This window comes from Corticium candelabrum, chromosome 13, assembly GCF_963422355.1.
Source record: "Corticium candelabrum chromosome 13, ooCorCand1.1, whole genome shotgun sequence".
NCBI classification, from domain to species: domain Eukaryota; kingdom Metazoa; phylum Porifera; class Homoscleromorpha; order Homosclerophorida; family Plakinidae; genus Corticium; species Corticium candelabrum.
Genome location: NC_085097.1, coordinates 6,529,069 through 6,541,568, shown reverse-complemented (window position 1 = coordinate 6,541,568; position 12,500 = coordinate 6,529,069). Strand labels below are relative to the sequence as shown.

The 12,500-nt window shown below is 41.8% G+C and overlaps 1 protein-coding gene across 1 annotated transcript in view; it reads left to right on the top strand.

Moving 5' to 3' along the window:
- Window positions 1-367: 367 nt before the first annotated feature.
- Window positions 368-12,500, top strand: part of LOC134188762 (uncharacterized) — a 15,643-nt gene continuing 3,510 nt past the window's right edge. Inside the window, exons 1-25 of the mRNA XM_062656953.1 lie at window positions 368-497; window positions 563-605; window positions 1,606-1,665; window positions 1,724-1,787; window positions 2,969-3,076; window positions 3,973-4,029; window positions 4,097-4,137; window positions 4,192-4,252; window positions 4,685-4,717; window positions 4,782-4,807; window positions 4,868-4,936; window positions 5,165-5,246; window positions 5,339-5,428; window positions 6,354-6,439; window positions 6,498-6,538; window positions 8,377-8,456; window positions 8,520-8,578; window positions 9,700-9,745; window positions 9,804-9,894; window positions 10,172-10,213; window positions 10,579-10,658; window positions 10,855-11,001; window positions 11,968-12,063; window positions 12,166-12,276; window positions 12,414-12,500. The exon at window positions 12,414-12,500 is cut by the window's right edge and continues 13 nt beyond it. Coding sequence (XP_062512937.1) covers window positions 368-497; window positions 563-605; window positions 1,606-1,665; window positions 1,724-1,787; window positions 2,969-3,076; window positions 3,973-4,029; window positions 4,097-4,137; window positions 4,192-4,252; window positions 4,685-4,717; window positions 4,782-4,807; window positions 4,868-4,936; window positions 5,165-5,246; window positions 5,339-5,428; window positions 6,354-6,439; window positions 6,498-6,538; window positions 8,377-8,456; window positions 8,520-8,578; window positions 9,700-9,745; window positions 9,804-9,894; window positions 10,172-10,213; window positions 10,579-10,658; window positions 10,855-11,001; window positions 11,968-12,063; window positions 12,166-12,276; window positions 12,414-12,500 — 1,830 coding nt within the window. The remainder of the gene's footprint in view (window positions 498-562; window positions 606-1,605; window positions 1,666-1,723; window positions 1,788-2,968; window positions 3,077-3,972; window positions 4,030-4,096; window positions 4,138-4,191; window positions 4,253-4,684; window positions 4,718-4,781; window positions 4,808-4,867; window positions 4,937-5,164; window positions 5,247-5,338; window positions 5,429-6,353; window positions 6,440-6,497; window positions 6,539-8,376; window positions 8,457-8,519; window positions 8,579-9,699; window positions 9,746-9,803; window positions 9,895-10,171; window positions 10,214-10,578; window positions 10,659-10,854; window positions 11,002-11,967; window positions 12,064-12,165; window positions 12,277-12,413) is intronic.

Below are 12,500 nucleotides of genomic sequence, written 5' to 3'. Positions count from 1 at the left end.
AACAAAAATACTAAATTGTCTTTAAAATTAATTAAATATTAAATAATTTATTAATTCCATATTTTATTTATTCCTACAAATTTTTAATTTAATGTTTATATAAATTTATTTTTAATATATTTAATTAAATTATTTTTACTTGATTAATAAATTTATTATAATTTAATTAATTAAAGAGATTAAAGAATGGTTCAATTAAAATATTTATTATATAAAATCTATTTTATTTAATTTATTTAAGTTTACTAATCTCTGATTTATCCCTCTTCTAACCCGTATATAACCATTGATACCCCGTACTCGTAACTGTGGTAACCAGATACGTATACTCCGCATTTCACACGTACCCGGATGTTGATTCAGAGCCATGTCTCTCTGCACTAGAACTCACGGCTTCACGGCTTGGATCAACATGCGTCTGAGTCGACGAGGCTTCGAAATCGACAACGTGCTGAAGGACTTCAACAAGGGCCTTTGTTTGAAGATTTTACTCGAAGGTTGGCGCCCATTTTGTCTCTCGATCGTACCTTTGCCTCTAGAATGAGCGTCATCTGTTGAATAGAGTTGACGGGAACGACTCTGAAGCGGTTGGATTCATTGGACGGGTGAGACGGCTGCGATCTTTGTTGTAGGTGTGAGGGACGGACGGCCTGGGTGGCATGTGTTGTGTTGTTTGGTTGGTTGTGTTCTGTCTGTGTTCTGTTGTTTGCTTGATGTTTGTCGGTCTGGCTGTGTGTCTTGTCTGTCTAGTTGTCAATCTGTTTGTTTGTTTGTTTGTTTGTTTGTTTGTTTGTTTCCTTGCCTATTGATTTCTTGGTTTTTTGTTTGTCTGTCTGTCTGTCTGTCTGTTTGTTTGTTTGTTTGTTTGTTTGTTTGTCTGTTTGTCTGTTTCTGTTTGTCTGCTTGTGTGTCTGTCTCCTTGTCTATCTGCTTGTCTGTTTATTTGTCTATGTTTGTCTGTTTGTTTGTCTATCTGTGTGTCTGTCTGTTTGTCTGTCTGTTTGTCTGTCTGTTTGTTGCTGTTTGTCTGCTTGTGCGTTTGTCTGCTTTTCTGTCTGTCTGTCTGTCTGTCTGTTTGTCTGCTTGTGCATCTGTCTGCTTGTGTATCTGTTTGTCTGTTTGTTTGTTTGCCTGTATTTGTCTGTTTGCTTGTTTGTCCATTTGTCTGTCTGTTTGTATGTTTTTTTGTCTGTCTATTTGTTTGTCTGCATGTTTGTCTGTCTGTTGGTTGTCTGTTTGTCTGTCTGTTTGTCTGTTTGTCTGTATGTTTGTCTGTTTGTCTGTCTATCGGTGTATCTGTCTGTTTGTTTGTCTATCTGTGTGTCTGTCTGTTTGTCTGTTTGTCTGTCTGCTTGTGTGTCTGCTTGTGCGTCTGTCTGCATGCTTGTCTGTTTGCTTGTTTGTCCATTTGTTTGTTTGTTTGTATGTCCGTTTGTTTGTCTGCTTGTCTGTCTGTTTGTCTGTCTGTTTGTCTGTCTGTTTGTCTGTTTGTTTATGTGTCTGTCTGTCTGTCTATCCATTTGTCTGTCTGTTTGTCTGTCTGTCCATTTGTCTTTCTGTTTGTTTGTCAGTCTGATCTCTTTGTTTTCTGTTTGTGTACTATAGTATGACTATTCCTCAGAAGCAAATGAGATTTGATTGGTTTATCAACGAACTAAAGAAGCAGTAAGTCCAACTACATAAAAATAGTCAAGCAGTTTTGAATTCTATTTATCTTGGTCAGTGGAATCATCAAATCGGACTTCACCGCTGACACACGAACACTTGTATTGTTAAAGGCAGATGAGGTGTGTGTGTGTTTGTGTGTGTGTGTGTGTGTGTGTGTGTGTGTGTGTGTGTGTGTGTGTGTGTGTGTGTGTGTGTGTGTGTGTGTGTGTGTGTGTGTGTGTGTGTGTGTGTGTGTGTGTGTGTGTGTGTGTGTGTGTGTGTGTGTGTGTGTGTGTGTGTGTGTGTGTGTGTGTGTGTGTGTGTGTGTGTGTGTGTGTGTGTGTGTGTGTGTGTGTGTGTGTGTGTGTGTGTGTGTGTGTGTGTGTGTGTGTGTGTGTGTGTGTGTGTGTGTGTGTGTGTGTGTGTGTGTGTGTGTGTGTGTGTGTGTGTGTGTGTGTGTGTGTGTGTGTGTGTGTGTGTGTGTGTGTGTGTGTGTGTGTGTGTGTGTGTGTGTGTGTGTGTGTGTGTGTGTGTGTGTGTGTGTGTGTGTGTGTGTGTGTGTGTGTGTGTGTGTGTGTGTGTGTGTGTGTGTGTGTGTGTGTGTGTGTGTGTGTGTGTGTGTGTGTGTGTGTGTGTGTGTGTGTGTGTGTGTGTGTGTGTGTGTGTGTGTGTGTGTGTGTGTGTGTGTGTGTGTGTGTGTGTGTGTGTGTGTGTGTGTGTGTGTGTGTGTGTGTGTGTGTGTGTGTGTGTGTGTGTGTGTGTGTGTGTGTGTGTGTGTGTGTGTGTGTGTGTGTGTGTGTGTGTGTGTGTGTGTGTGTGTGTGTGTGTGTGTGTGTGTGTGTGTGTGTGTGTGTGTGTGTGTGTGTGTGTGTGTGTGTGTGTGTGTGTGTGTGTGTGTGTGTGTGTGTGTGTGTGTGTGTGTGTGTGTGTGTGTGTGTGTGTGTGTGTGTGTGTGTGTGTGTGTGTGTGTGTGTGTGTGTGTGTGTGTGTGTGTGTGTGTGTGTGTGTGTGTGTGTGTGTGTGTGTGTGTGTGTGTGTGTGTGTGTGTGTGTGTGTGTGTGTGTGTGTGTGTGTGTGTGTGTGTGTGTGTGTGTGTGTGTGTGTGTGTGTGTGTGTGTGTGTGTGTGTGTGTGTGTGTGTGTGTGTGTGTGTGTGTGTGTGTGTGTGTGTGTGTGTGTGTGTGTGTGTGTGTGTGTGTGTGTGTGTGTGTGTGTGTGTGTGTGTGTGTGTGTGTGTGTGTGTGTGTGTGTGTGTGTGTGTGTGTGTGTGTGTGTGTGTGTGTAGATGTATGTCAATTAATTTAGTGTTTTTCTGTGCTTAGGTGTTTCGGTTACTTTGGGAAATTGTGAAACGAGATATTATCTACATTTGGGAAGAAGGAGAAACTTTCCAGCTGGATGATAATGTGATACTATCAGAACCATTTCAGGTGGTTTTACGTTTGTTGTTTGTGTTTGTCGGTGATGTATTGACTTTCATGAGTTTACTCTAAATATGTACACACAGAAAAGAGCAACAAAAAGACAGACACAACATACATACATACATACATACAGTACATACCACATGGACAGACAAATGGATGGACACATGGACGGAGAAATGGATGGACACATGAAGAGACACATGGACAGACATTTGGACAGGCACATGGAGGAACACATGGCCAGACACATGGACAAACACTTGGACAAACATTTGGACAGACACATGGACAGACACATGAACACATGGACATACACTTGACCAAACACATGGACAAACATTTGGACAGACACATGGACGGACACATGGACGGACACATGGACGGACACATGGACAGACACATGGACAAACATTTGGACAGACACATGGACAGACACTTTGACAGACACACGGACAGACATTTGGACAGACACATAGACGGACACATGGACAGACACTGACAGACACATGGACAGACATTTGAAAAGACTCATAGACGGACACATGGACAGACACTTGGACAGACACATAGACGGACACATGGATGGACAGACACATAGACGGACACATGGACAGACACTTGGACAGACATTTGGACAAACATTTGGACAGATCGACACATGGACAGTCACTTGGACAGACACATGGACAGAGAGAGAGAGGGAGAGGGAGAGGGAGAGGGAGATGGACGGACACATGGACAGACACACAGGAATACACAGGCAGAGAACACAGTGGCAAGTGGTTAAATCAGACAGACAGTCAACGTAAGTTACTTCACGTCTTTGTTCCTAATCGTTAGCAGGTTTTCAATCAGTAGAGCATGACTCTAATGCTCACTGTTGACTTCATGCATTTCAGTGGAGTCGAGGACATTTTGCGTTAGGACCAAGCAGCAGCACAATGGGCGTTTCCAAGGTAACCGACAGACAGTTGTGTGTACTACAGTCGACATTTATTCTTGTGTGTATTTGATTACTTCAAGCAATTGAGCAGTCCCATACCACGTCACAAATCGACGAGAAAGTAATGGAAATATTTTGGTTGGCATGTTGATTGTGATTTGTGAGTGTTGTTTAGGAGGTTGCCACGTCCGGATCCAGAAGATTGCATTTTAGATTTGGTTTATGATCATGTGGGGGTTAGTAAGCAGAATGTTTGTCTTGCTAATGTGTTGGTTGCTTGGTTGGTCATTTGGTCTTGTGTTTGTTAGTCTGTCTGTCTGTCTGTCTGTCTGTCTGTGTCTGTTTGGGTGTCTGTCTGTCTGTCCGTCCATCCATTCGTCCGTTCGTTTGTCTGTCTGTCTGTCTGTTTGTCTGTCTGTCTCTCTGTTTGTCTGTATGTATGTATGTCTGTCTGTATGTCTGTATGGCTGGCTGCCTGGCTGCCTGCCTGTCTGTCTGTCTGTCTATGTTTTGTGCTTGTCTGTGTTTTGTTTGTTTATTATTTATTTATTTGTTTGTTTGTTTGCATGACTGCTTGTCAGTGTTTATGCACTAGTTTATTCACTTGTGTATTTATCTGCTTGCAAGTCAACTCTCTTCATCTTTCACTCATTTCTGTCTCTGTGTAGACTCTAAAAGACTGCAAACGACTGGACATCGAGGTCAGCCCACTTTACACTCATCAATCACAAAATCTAAATCATAAATTTTCATTATAATATCTAGACTCTCAATGATTTGGCTGACAGCAGGTTCATCTATTCCATACTGATTTGAGCAAACTCACAAGCGTCTTTGTCGCGTGTTATTAGAGTTTTGTGTGGATTGATGAACTCATTTATGCCTAACACTTTTACATCTGAGGTGATGCTCAATGACAGGTTGGTACTTTGGGATGGTTTATGTAAGCCTGAAGACTCATCGTCTGTGTGTGTGTGTGTGTGTGTGTGTGTGTGTGTGTGTGTGTGTGTGTGTGTGTGTGTGTGTGTGTGTGTGTGTGTGTGTGTGTGTGTGTGTGTGTGTGTGTGTGTGTGTGTGTGTGTGTGTGTGTGTGTGTGTGTGTGTGTGTGTGTGTGTGTGTGTGTATGCATGTGTTTGAATTTGTATAGGTGGACTATCAATCTTGTTCTGCGAACGGCAGAAGAAATATTTCATGTAAGCAGTTCTGTCACATCTGCAGACATCATGGAGGTAAGACGTTGTGCTAATAAGAAACGTGTGACTGGAGACTGCCACACATAAAATCCACATTTTCTGATGGAGTTGGTTGGTTGATCTTTTAGGCTGATGAAGAGGCAATGTGTGCATACTTCTGCAGTCTGTTCATGTTGGGCTATAACTTTAGACAATCAAGAGCTGCTGCTCTAAGACAGGTAGGGAGGGCAGCAACTATCATTCAGTTTATAGTTTTGTGATGAGTGATGATTGGAGTTGTAAATTAGACTGTATAGAGAGGTGCGTATGGTTCAAGTGCATGTGCACAGGCAGAGAGATGGAAACGTTAAGCAAGTATACAATAGACAGACATGGGAAGATGGATGGACTAACAGGACAGACGGACAGACAGATGGATGGAAGGACGGACGGACAGACAGATGCGCAGATGGACAGGCAGATGGACAGACAGATGGACAGACTGATGGACAGACTGACGGACAGACAGACAGATGGACAGACAGACAGGCAGACTTTGACAGACAGAGAGACAGATGGGCAGACTGATGGACAGACAGACAGACAGACTTTGACAGACAGACAGACAGACAGACAGACAGACAGACAGACTGACTGACTGACAGACAGACAGACATAAGTACAGACAGATGGACAGAAGGACGGACAGACAGACGGACAGTAGACAGACAGACAGACAGACAGACAAACAGACATATGGACACTTTGACATACATACATACATACATACATACATACAGACAGACAGACAGACAGACAGACGTAAATACAGACAGATGGACGGAAGCACGGACAGACAGACAGACAGACATATGGACACTTTGACAGACAGACAGACAGACAGACAGACAGATTTATAGACAGATAGACAAACAGGCAGTCAGACAGACAGACAGACAGACAGACAGACAGACAGACAGATTCATAGACAGGCAATAGAGGGTAGACAAATGTACAGTATGAGTAAAAGCCAGACGGATGTACATATAAATTAGCTTATCTACAGATCTGTACAACACAGTCTGTTCCTCCTTGGATATAATGTTGATCAGAAACATCTACAGATGTTTAGCATGCATGATAGACGTGCACTCATATTTGCAGAGTGAGGTTCATTTGCGAGTCAATTCTGTTCAAAAGGAACTCGAGCAGTTCCCACCAGTTGCCGAGTCAATGTCAGACTTGAAACGGTGTGAACACATTATCCTCTTACTGTGTGTCGTTTGCATTCTCGGTGTGTTATATTAGGCAGAAATTGTTGAATCGGGATCTGATTCAGATGCAAGATGGTAAGTGAGTTGTTATGCGATGTTTGGGTCGGTTGATGCCTTGACACTTGTGTGTGTGTGTAATTAAGACTGTTTAAATGTTTACTACTCGTTTAGGTTACGGAGTGAGGTTGTAAAGTTTTCAGGTGTGTGTGTGTGTGTCTATTTGTGTTTGTTTATTTGTTTGTGTGTGTGTGTGTGTGTGTGTGTGTGTGTGTGTGTGTGTGTGTGTGTGCACACATGTGTGTGTGTGTGTCCCCGTTCGTCTTTCTTTCTGTCTATCTATCTGTGTGTCTGTTTGTAGCTGTCACCTAATCATGGTGAGTTAGCTAGATTACTTGATTTTGACATTCAAGGTCAAGCCCATTAGTTAATGACTTTGTTGTTTGCAAGGACTGATTTGTATTTAAGAAATCCTAGCATATGTACAAGTAGAATCTGTATGAGAATAAATTATCTGTCTGTCTGTCTGTCTTCTGTTTGTCTGTCTGTATGTCTGTCAATCACATATATTTGAACTTTTATCTATAATACATTTTGCAATGCAGGGTACTATGTTCTGTCCAACTACTAGTAGTGTTCATCGACTAAACTAAGCTAGAATTGAAACTCGTGTAAAACAAAATGAGGACTACTCTTAAAAACTACAGTACAAGCAAAGCCTCCAGTACCAGCTAGTGTCTGTCTGTCTGTCTGTCAATACATATATTTTCAAAGAACAACACTATTACATTCTAGTCTGCCCCAAACAGCCGACGCCATAATATAACTACTGCGAATGAACTGTCAACTGTAAAGATCTTAGAATGTCCCAGCCTTGCTAACTTTCTGCTAATGACGCTAGCATTACATCTTTGCAAAGCTACCGACATGCATCTACGCCAGAGTGTCTTAAAATCACGACTTTTCTTTCTTCCGTCTTCGTCTATAGACTGAATTAACAGGCGGTGCAGGAATTGAGCTGCCTCTGAGCCCAACGTCCGAAGTGTTTGAACACTAATGGATGCAGTTGGAGGGGAGGCCCCAGACATCCCTTTCTCTAGTATATTTCTCTGATTTCTTGACCTCACGGGTAGCTGCGGCCGTGCCGTCTTCCTGAGCTGCTCGAGAGATCACATGTAGTGCCCATGGGTGGGCCACTGAGATGTCCAACTCAATGTCACAATCCTGTTGAGCATTAAAGACAATGATGTTGGGGCGGTCGTCACTATTAACATAAAGATTCCTCGGTTCTCGCTGATGGGACATCTTCAAATGCTGTAGACAGTCGCTCCAAACACTAGTCAATGTCTCGTGAGTCCATATTGGCCCACTGCTGGTCTTACATGTGAGAAGGTGATAGCCGTCTTTATCAATGTCTTTGCTGCATTCGCATATAGGGACAACAGAACCGAGGGGCATTTCAAGACCCAACCTCATGCGTATTGCTAAGCGAAAATTGCTGGGTTTTAATGCAAGCTTTGCAGAAAAAGGTATTGAGTCAAGCCATGCGCCTGCTCCAAGTCCCTGTAGCGACCTGAACCAAGCAGCTGAGCCCTGAGATAGTGTCTCTCACCATAATATCTCTTGGGTGGCTCACCATATCAATAGAAATTTTCAGAACATGAAAATCTTGCCAAAATCTCAGATGAGTTTGAAAATGTATACCCCTCTATCAACCCCTCAGAGAGAATTAGCAAAAATTGCCTGCAGGTTGTGTGACTCTGTTGTAGATGGCTTCTACGTGTAGTTTGCTTGTTATTTTTGTTGGGCTGTTTACATTTCTGTTTATTTGTATGTATATTAACTTGTCTATTTATTTGTGTATAGGTTTGCTTGTTTTGTTTCAGATTTTGTTGCTTATTTGCTTGTTGTTATAGAAATGAAGTGGATAGAGCTGAATTATGACATTCCAAAATGTTGCGAATGGGTACGTCACGGTGAAGCAGCTCAACAAAAAGTAATTGTTAACATAATTGAATCGCCATTTGTCAGGTTTTTGATTGTTTGTTATGCATGTTAGGCACATGCGAAGGTAGCTGCAAAGATCCAGCAACGATTTGACGTGTTAACTGTTTCACGGTAAAACTAGTTTAGGCAGGGAAGACAGACAGACAGACAGACAGACAGACAAGAGAACCCAGAAACCTTTACGAAGGAAGCAATTCTCGTCCTGATATTATAGCATTCGATGCCCAATCTGGATATGATATCGAGCTGGACATATCTCTTGCCCACCCGTGGAATGAGGACATCATCTTACAAGCCTCTAAGGACATCATCTTACAAGCCTCTAAGGTGGATGGAGCCGCTGCTGCCAAAAGAGAGTCACAGAAGACGGAAGAATACAGCAAAGAGATTGATGCTATGGGAAATGCATCCAATTGCATCCCTCTGGTTTTTTAGCATTACGGCCACTGGGGATGGAAAGCTCACCAATTTCTACATCATCTGTCCCTATTTTCTGTAGATGAAGATGGACACCCAAACAGTGGCGAGTTCAAGACATACTGGAGACGCTGCCTGTCCGTTAGCCTCCAGAGATGCAACGCACAAGTGCTCTCAAGAAAACTATGTAGACTTTCTTTTAGCAAGAACAGTTGTAATGCTTATAGCGTACAGTTAATTAATTGTCCTACGTAGTAAGCTGTCGTAAGGGTCGCCAGACATTGTTGTAGCATGTTTTCCTTTTCCTTGCTGGAACCATTTAGAATGTAATAGTGTTGAAATTTTAAATATATGTATTGACAGACAGACAGACAGACAGACAGACAGACAGACAGACAGACAGACAGCTGTACAGCAGACAGACAGACAGACAGACAGACAGCTGTACAGCAGACAGACAGACAGACAGACAGACAGCTGTACAGCAGACAGACAGACAGACAGACAGACAGACAGACAGGAAAATTTCTCAATAAGCATACAACGATGTAACGCTAAAGTCATCCTCCACAAGTTGACTCGTGTCTTCCCTGGAGAAGTAGATGAGAAAATATACGACAGAGGCTATCGAAGTAGTTTGCATTAAACTAAAGCTGAACTCAGTAGCTTGTTTGCACGTAGTGATAGAAATGTAACGTAGAGTTTGTGTTTCAATAAATGAAAAAGACAGACAGACAGACAGACAGACAGACAGACAAATAGGCAGACAAAAATCAGAGAATCAACGTCATCATAACCATCATCTTGTGTGATAGGAATATGACCATAAACGAACTCGTCGACTCTTTAGGCATCAATCTGGTTTGATTAACAAATGCTTCTAACACATTCTACACACATCGACTTGTTTATCTTCTAGAGCTTGCTGTGTGGTTCTGGATTCTATACCGGCTACCTTAATGAGTCTCTATGGGTTGGACGGAAGGTAGTACTAAGAGACATACAGACAGGTTGGTGTTTACACTTGTAAGCAGGGATGATTATGATACGTTTCAATGCAGTGCATCTCTCTAGTAAACAAAACCTATAAGCATATTTCAGTGTCAACAACACACACACACACACACACACACACACACACACACACACACACACACACACACACACACACACACACACTCTCTCTCTCTCTCTCTCACACACACACACACACACACACACACACACACACACTGGTCACATTTTGTGTGACTCGTGTGTTGATGTTTGGTTTGTATGTTGATGTAGATGAATTCTATGATGATTTTACTGGAGGCAGCAACCAAAAGAGTAAGCGAGATAGATATGTGTGTCTGTCTGTCTGTCTGTTTTTGCATGCTTGTGTGTTACTCATTGGTTGCTTGTCTGATTTTTTGGTTGTTGGTTTGTGTTTTGTGTGTTTGTCTGTTTGCTGTGCGTGAGCTTCTCTGTTTGTCTGTTCATGTGTTTGTTTGTCTGTCTGACTGTTTGTCTGTCTGTCTGTCTGTCTGTCTGCCTGCCTGCCTGCCTGTCTGTCTGTCGATCTGTCTGTCTGTCTGTCTGTCTGTCAGTCTTGTCTGTTTGGTTGTTGATCTGTCATTCACATTCAGTTGACTATTTATCTCTTCTCACTGTTCATCTTCTTTCTTTGTATTTTCTCACCTTGTGACATGCAGAATCGGTGAGAGAAATGCTCGGAGCTCGTGCATTTGAAGTCATTGAAGTATCACCCACACAATTGTCAGAGAAATATGAGGTCAGTGGCCACTATTATGCTTACACACACACACACACACACACACACACACACACACACACACACACACACACACACACACACACACACACACACACACACACACACACACACACACACACACACACACACACACACACACACACACACACACACACACACACACACACTTCACTACACATTCTATTTCATGTAGATATTTTTTGAAAGTCAATCAAGAAACAAGATGTTGAGAGCCGGATCGCGATTTTTGTACCAAGTCTTTCCAGGCACATCACATCAGTGTCAAAGACTGATGTTTAATGCTGCAAAGACAAATGACTTGGAGACTGTGGAGAAGCTGGTAAGGATTATACACTACTGCACAGCAGGGTAATGGTGTTGCCAATTAATTAATTAACATTAATTGTTTAATTAATAAATAAATAAACAAATAAATAAATAAGCAAATAAATAAATAAATAAATAAATAATTTTTTATTAAATAAATAATTAAATAAAAATTAAAAAATAAATAATTAAATAAATAAATAATAAATAAATAAATAACTAAATAAATAATTAAATAAATAATTAAATAAATAAATAAATAATTAAATTAAATAAATAGATAAATAAATAAATAAGTAAAATTAGTTAATTAATTAATATTATTTGTTTAATTAATTAATTAAGTAATTGGTTAAATAATTATTTGATTGTGTGTGTGTGTGTGTGTGTGTGTGTGTGTGTGTGTGTGTGTGTGTGTGTGTGTGTGTGTGTGTGTGTGTGTGTGTGTGTGTGTGTGTGTGTGTGTGTGTGTGTGTGTGTGTGTGTGTGTGTGTGTGTGTGTGTGTGTGTGTGTGTGTGTGTGTGTGTGTGTGTGTGTGTGTGTGTGTGTGTGTGTGTGTGTGTGTGTGTGTGTGTGTGTGTGTGTGTGTGTGTGTGTGTGTGTGTGTGTGTGTGTGTGTGTGTGTGTGTGTGTGTGTGTGTGTGTGTGTGTGTGTGTGTGTGTGTGTGTGTGTGTGTGTGTGTGTGTGTGTGTGTGTGTGTGTGTGTGTGTGTGTGTGTGTGTGTGTGTGTGTGTGTGTGTGTGTGTGTGTGTGTGTGTGTGTGTGTGTGTGTGTGTGTGTGTGTGTGTGTGTGTGTGTGTGTGTGTGTGTGTGTGTGTGTGTGTGTGTGTGTGTGTGTGTGTGTGTGTGTGTGTGTGTGTGTGTGTGTGTGTGTGTGTGTGTGTGTGTGTGTGTGTGTTTGTGGACAATTGACACAATCATGTGGCTGTTGTCACATAAAACTCTGATGATGTTGATTTGGTTGCCTTGCACTTTAGGTTGTATTTTTTAAGAACGATCCTGACTTTGTCAACTCGAAGGAAACGAGTTCAGGCAACACAGCTCTTCACTTGGCATCAAGATATGGTCACATGGTATGTGGCATGGCATTCATGCTCTCTGGTTTTGTTGCCGTTTTGTGTGTTGTCTGGACTTGGTGCTGGATGTGTGTGTGAGTGTGTGTGTTTGCATTGTAGGACGTGGCACAGTATTTGTTGGAAAATGGCGCTGATATTAATGCACAGAATTATTTTTGTAATACGCCTTTATTTCTCGGTGTTGAGAGTTTGAACAGAGGAGTTAGTCAGGTATGGTGTGTGTGTGTGTGTGTGTGTGTGTGTGTGTGTGTGTGTGTGTGTGTGTTTGTGTGTGTTTGTGTGTGCATGTGTATGTGTACGTCTGTGCATGCGTGTGTGTGTGTTGGCAGATTGATATTTGTGTTTAGCTGTTGATTGAATGGGAAGCGGACATCAACATAAAGAACAGAAACAGCAAGAATGCATTTGAACTGCTTCGAAACTCCGAACTAAAA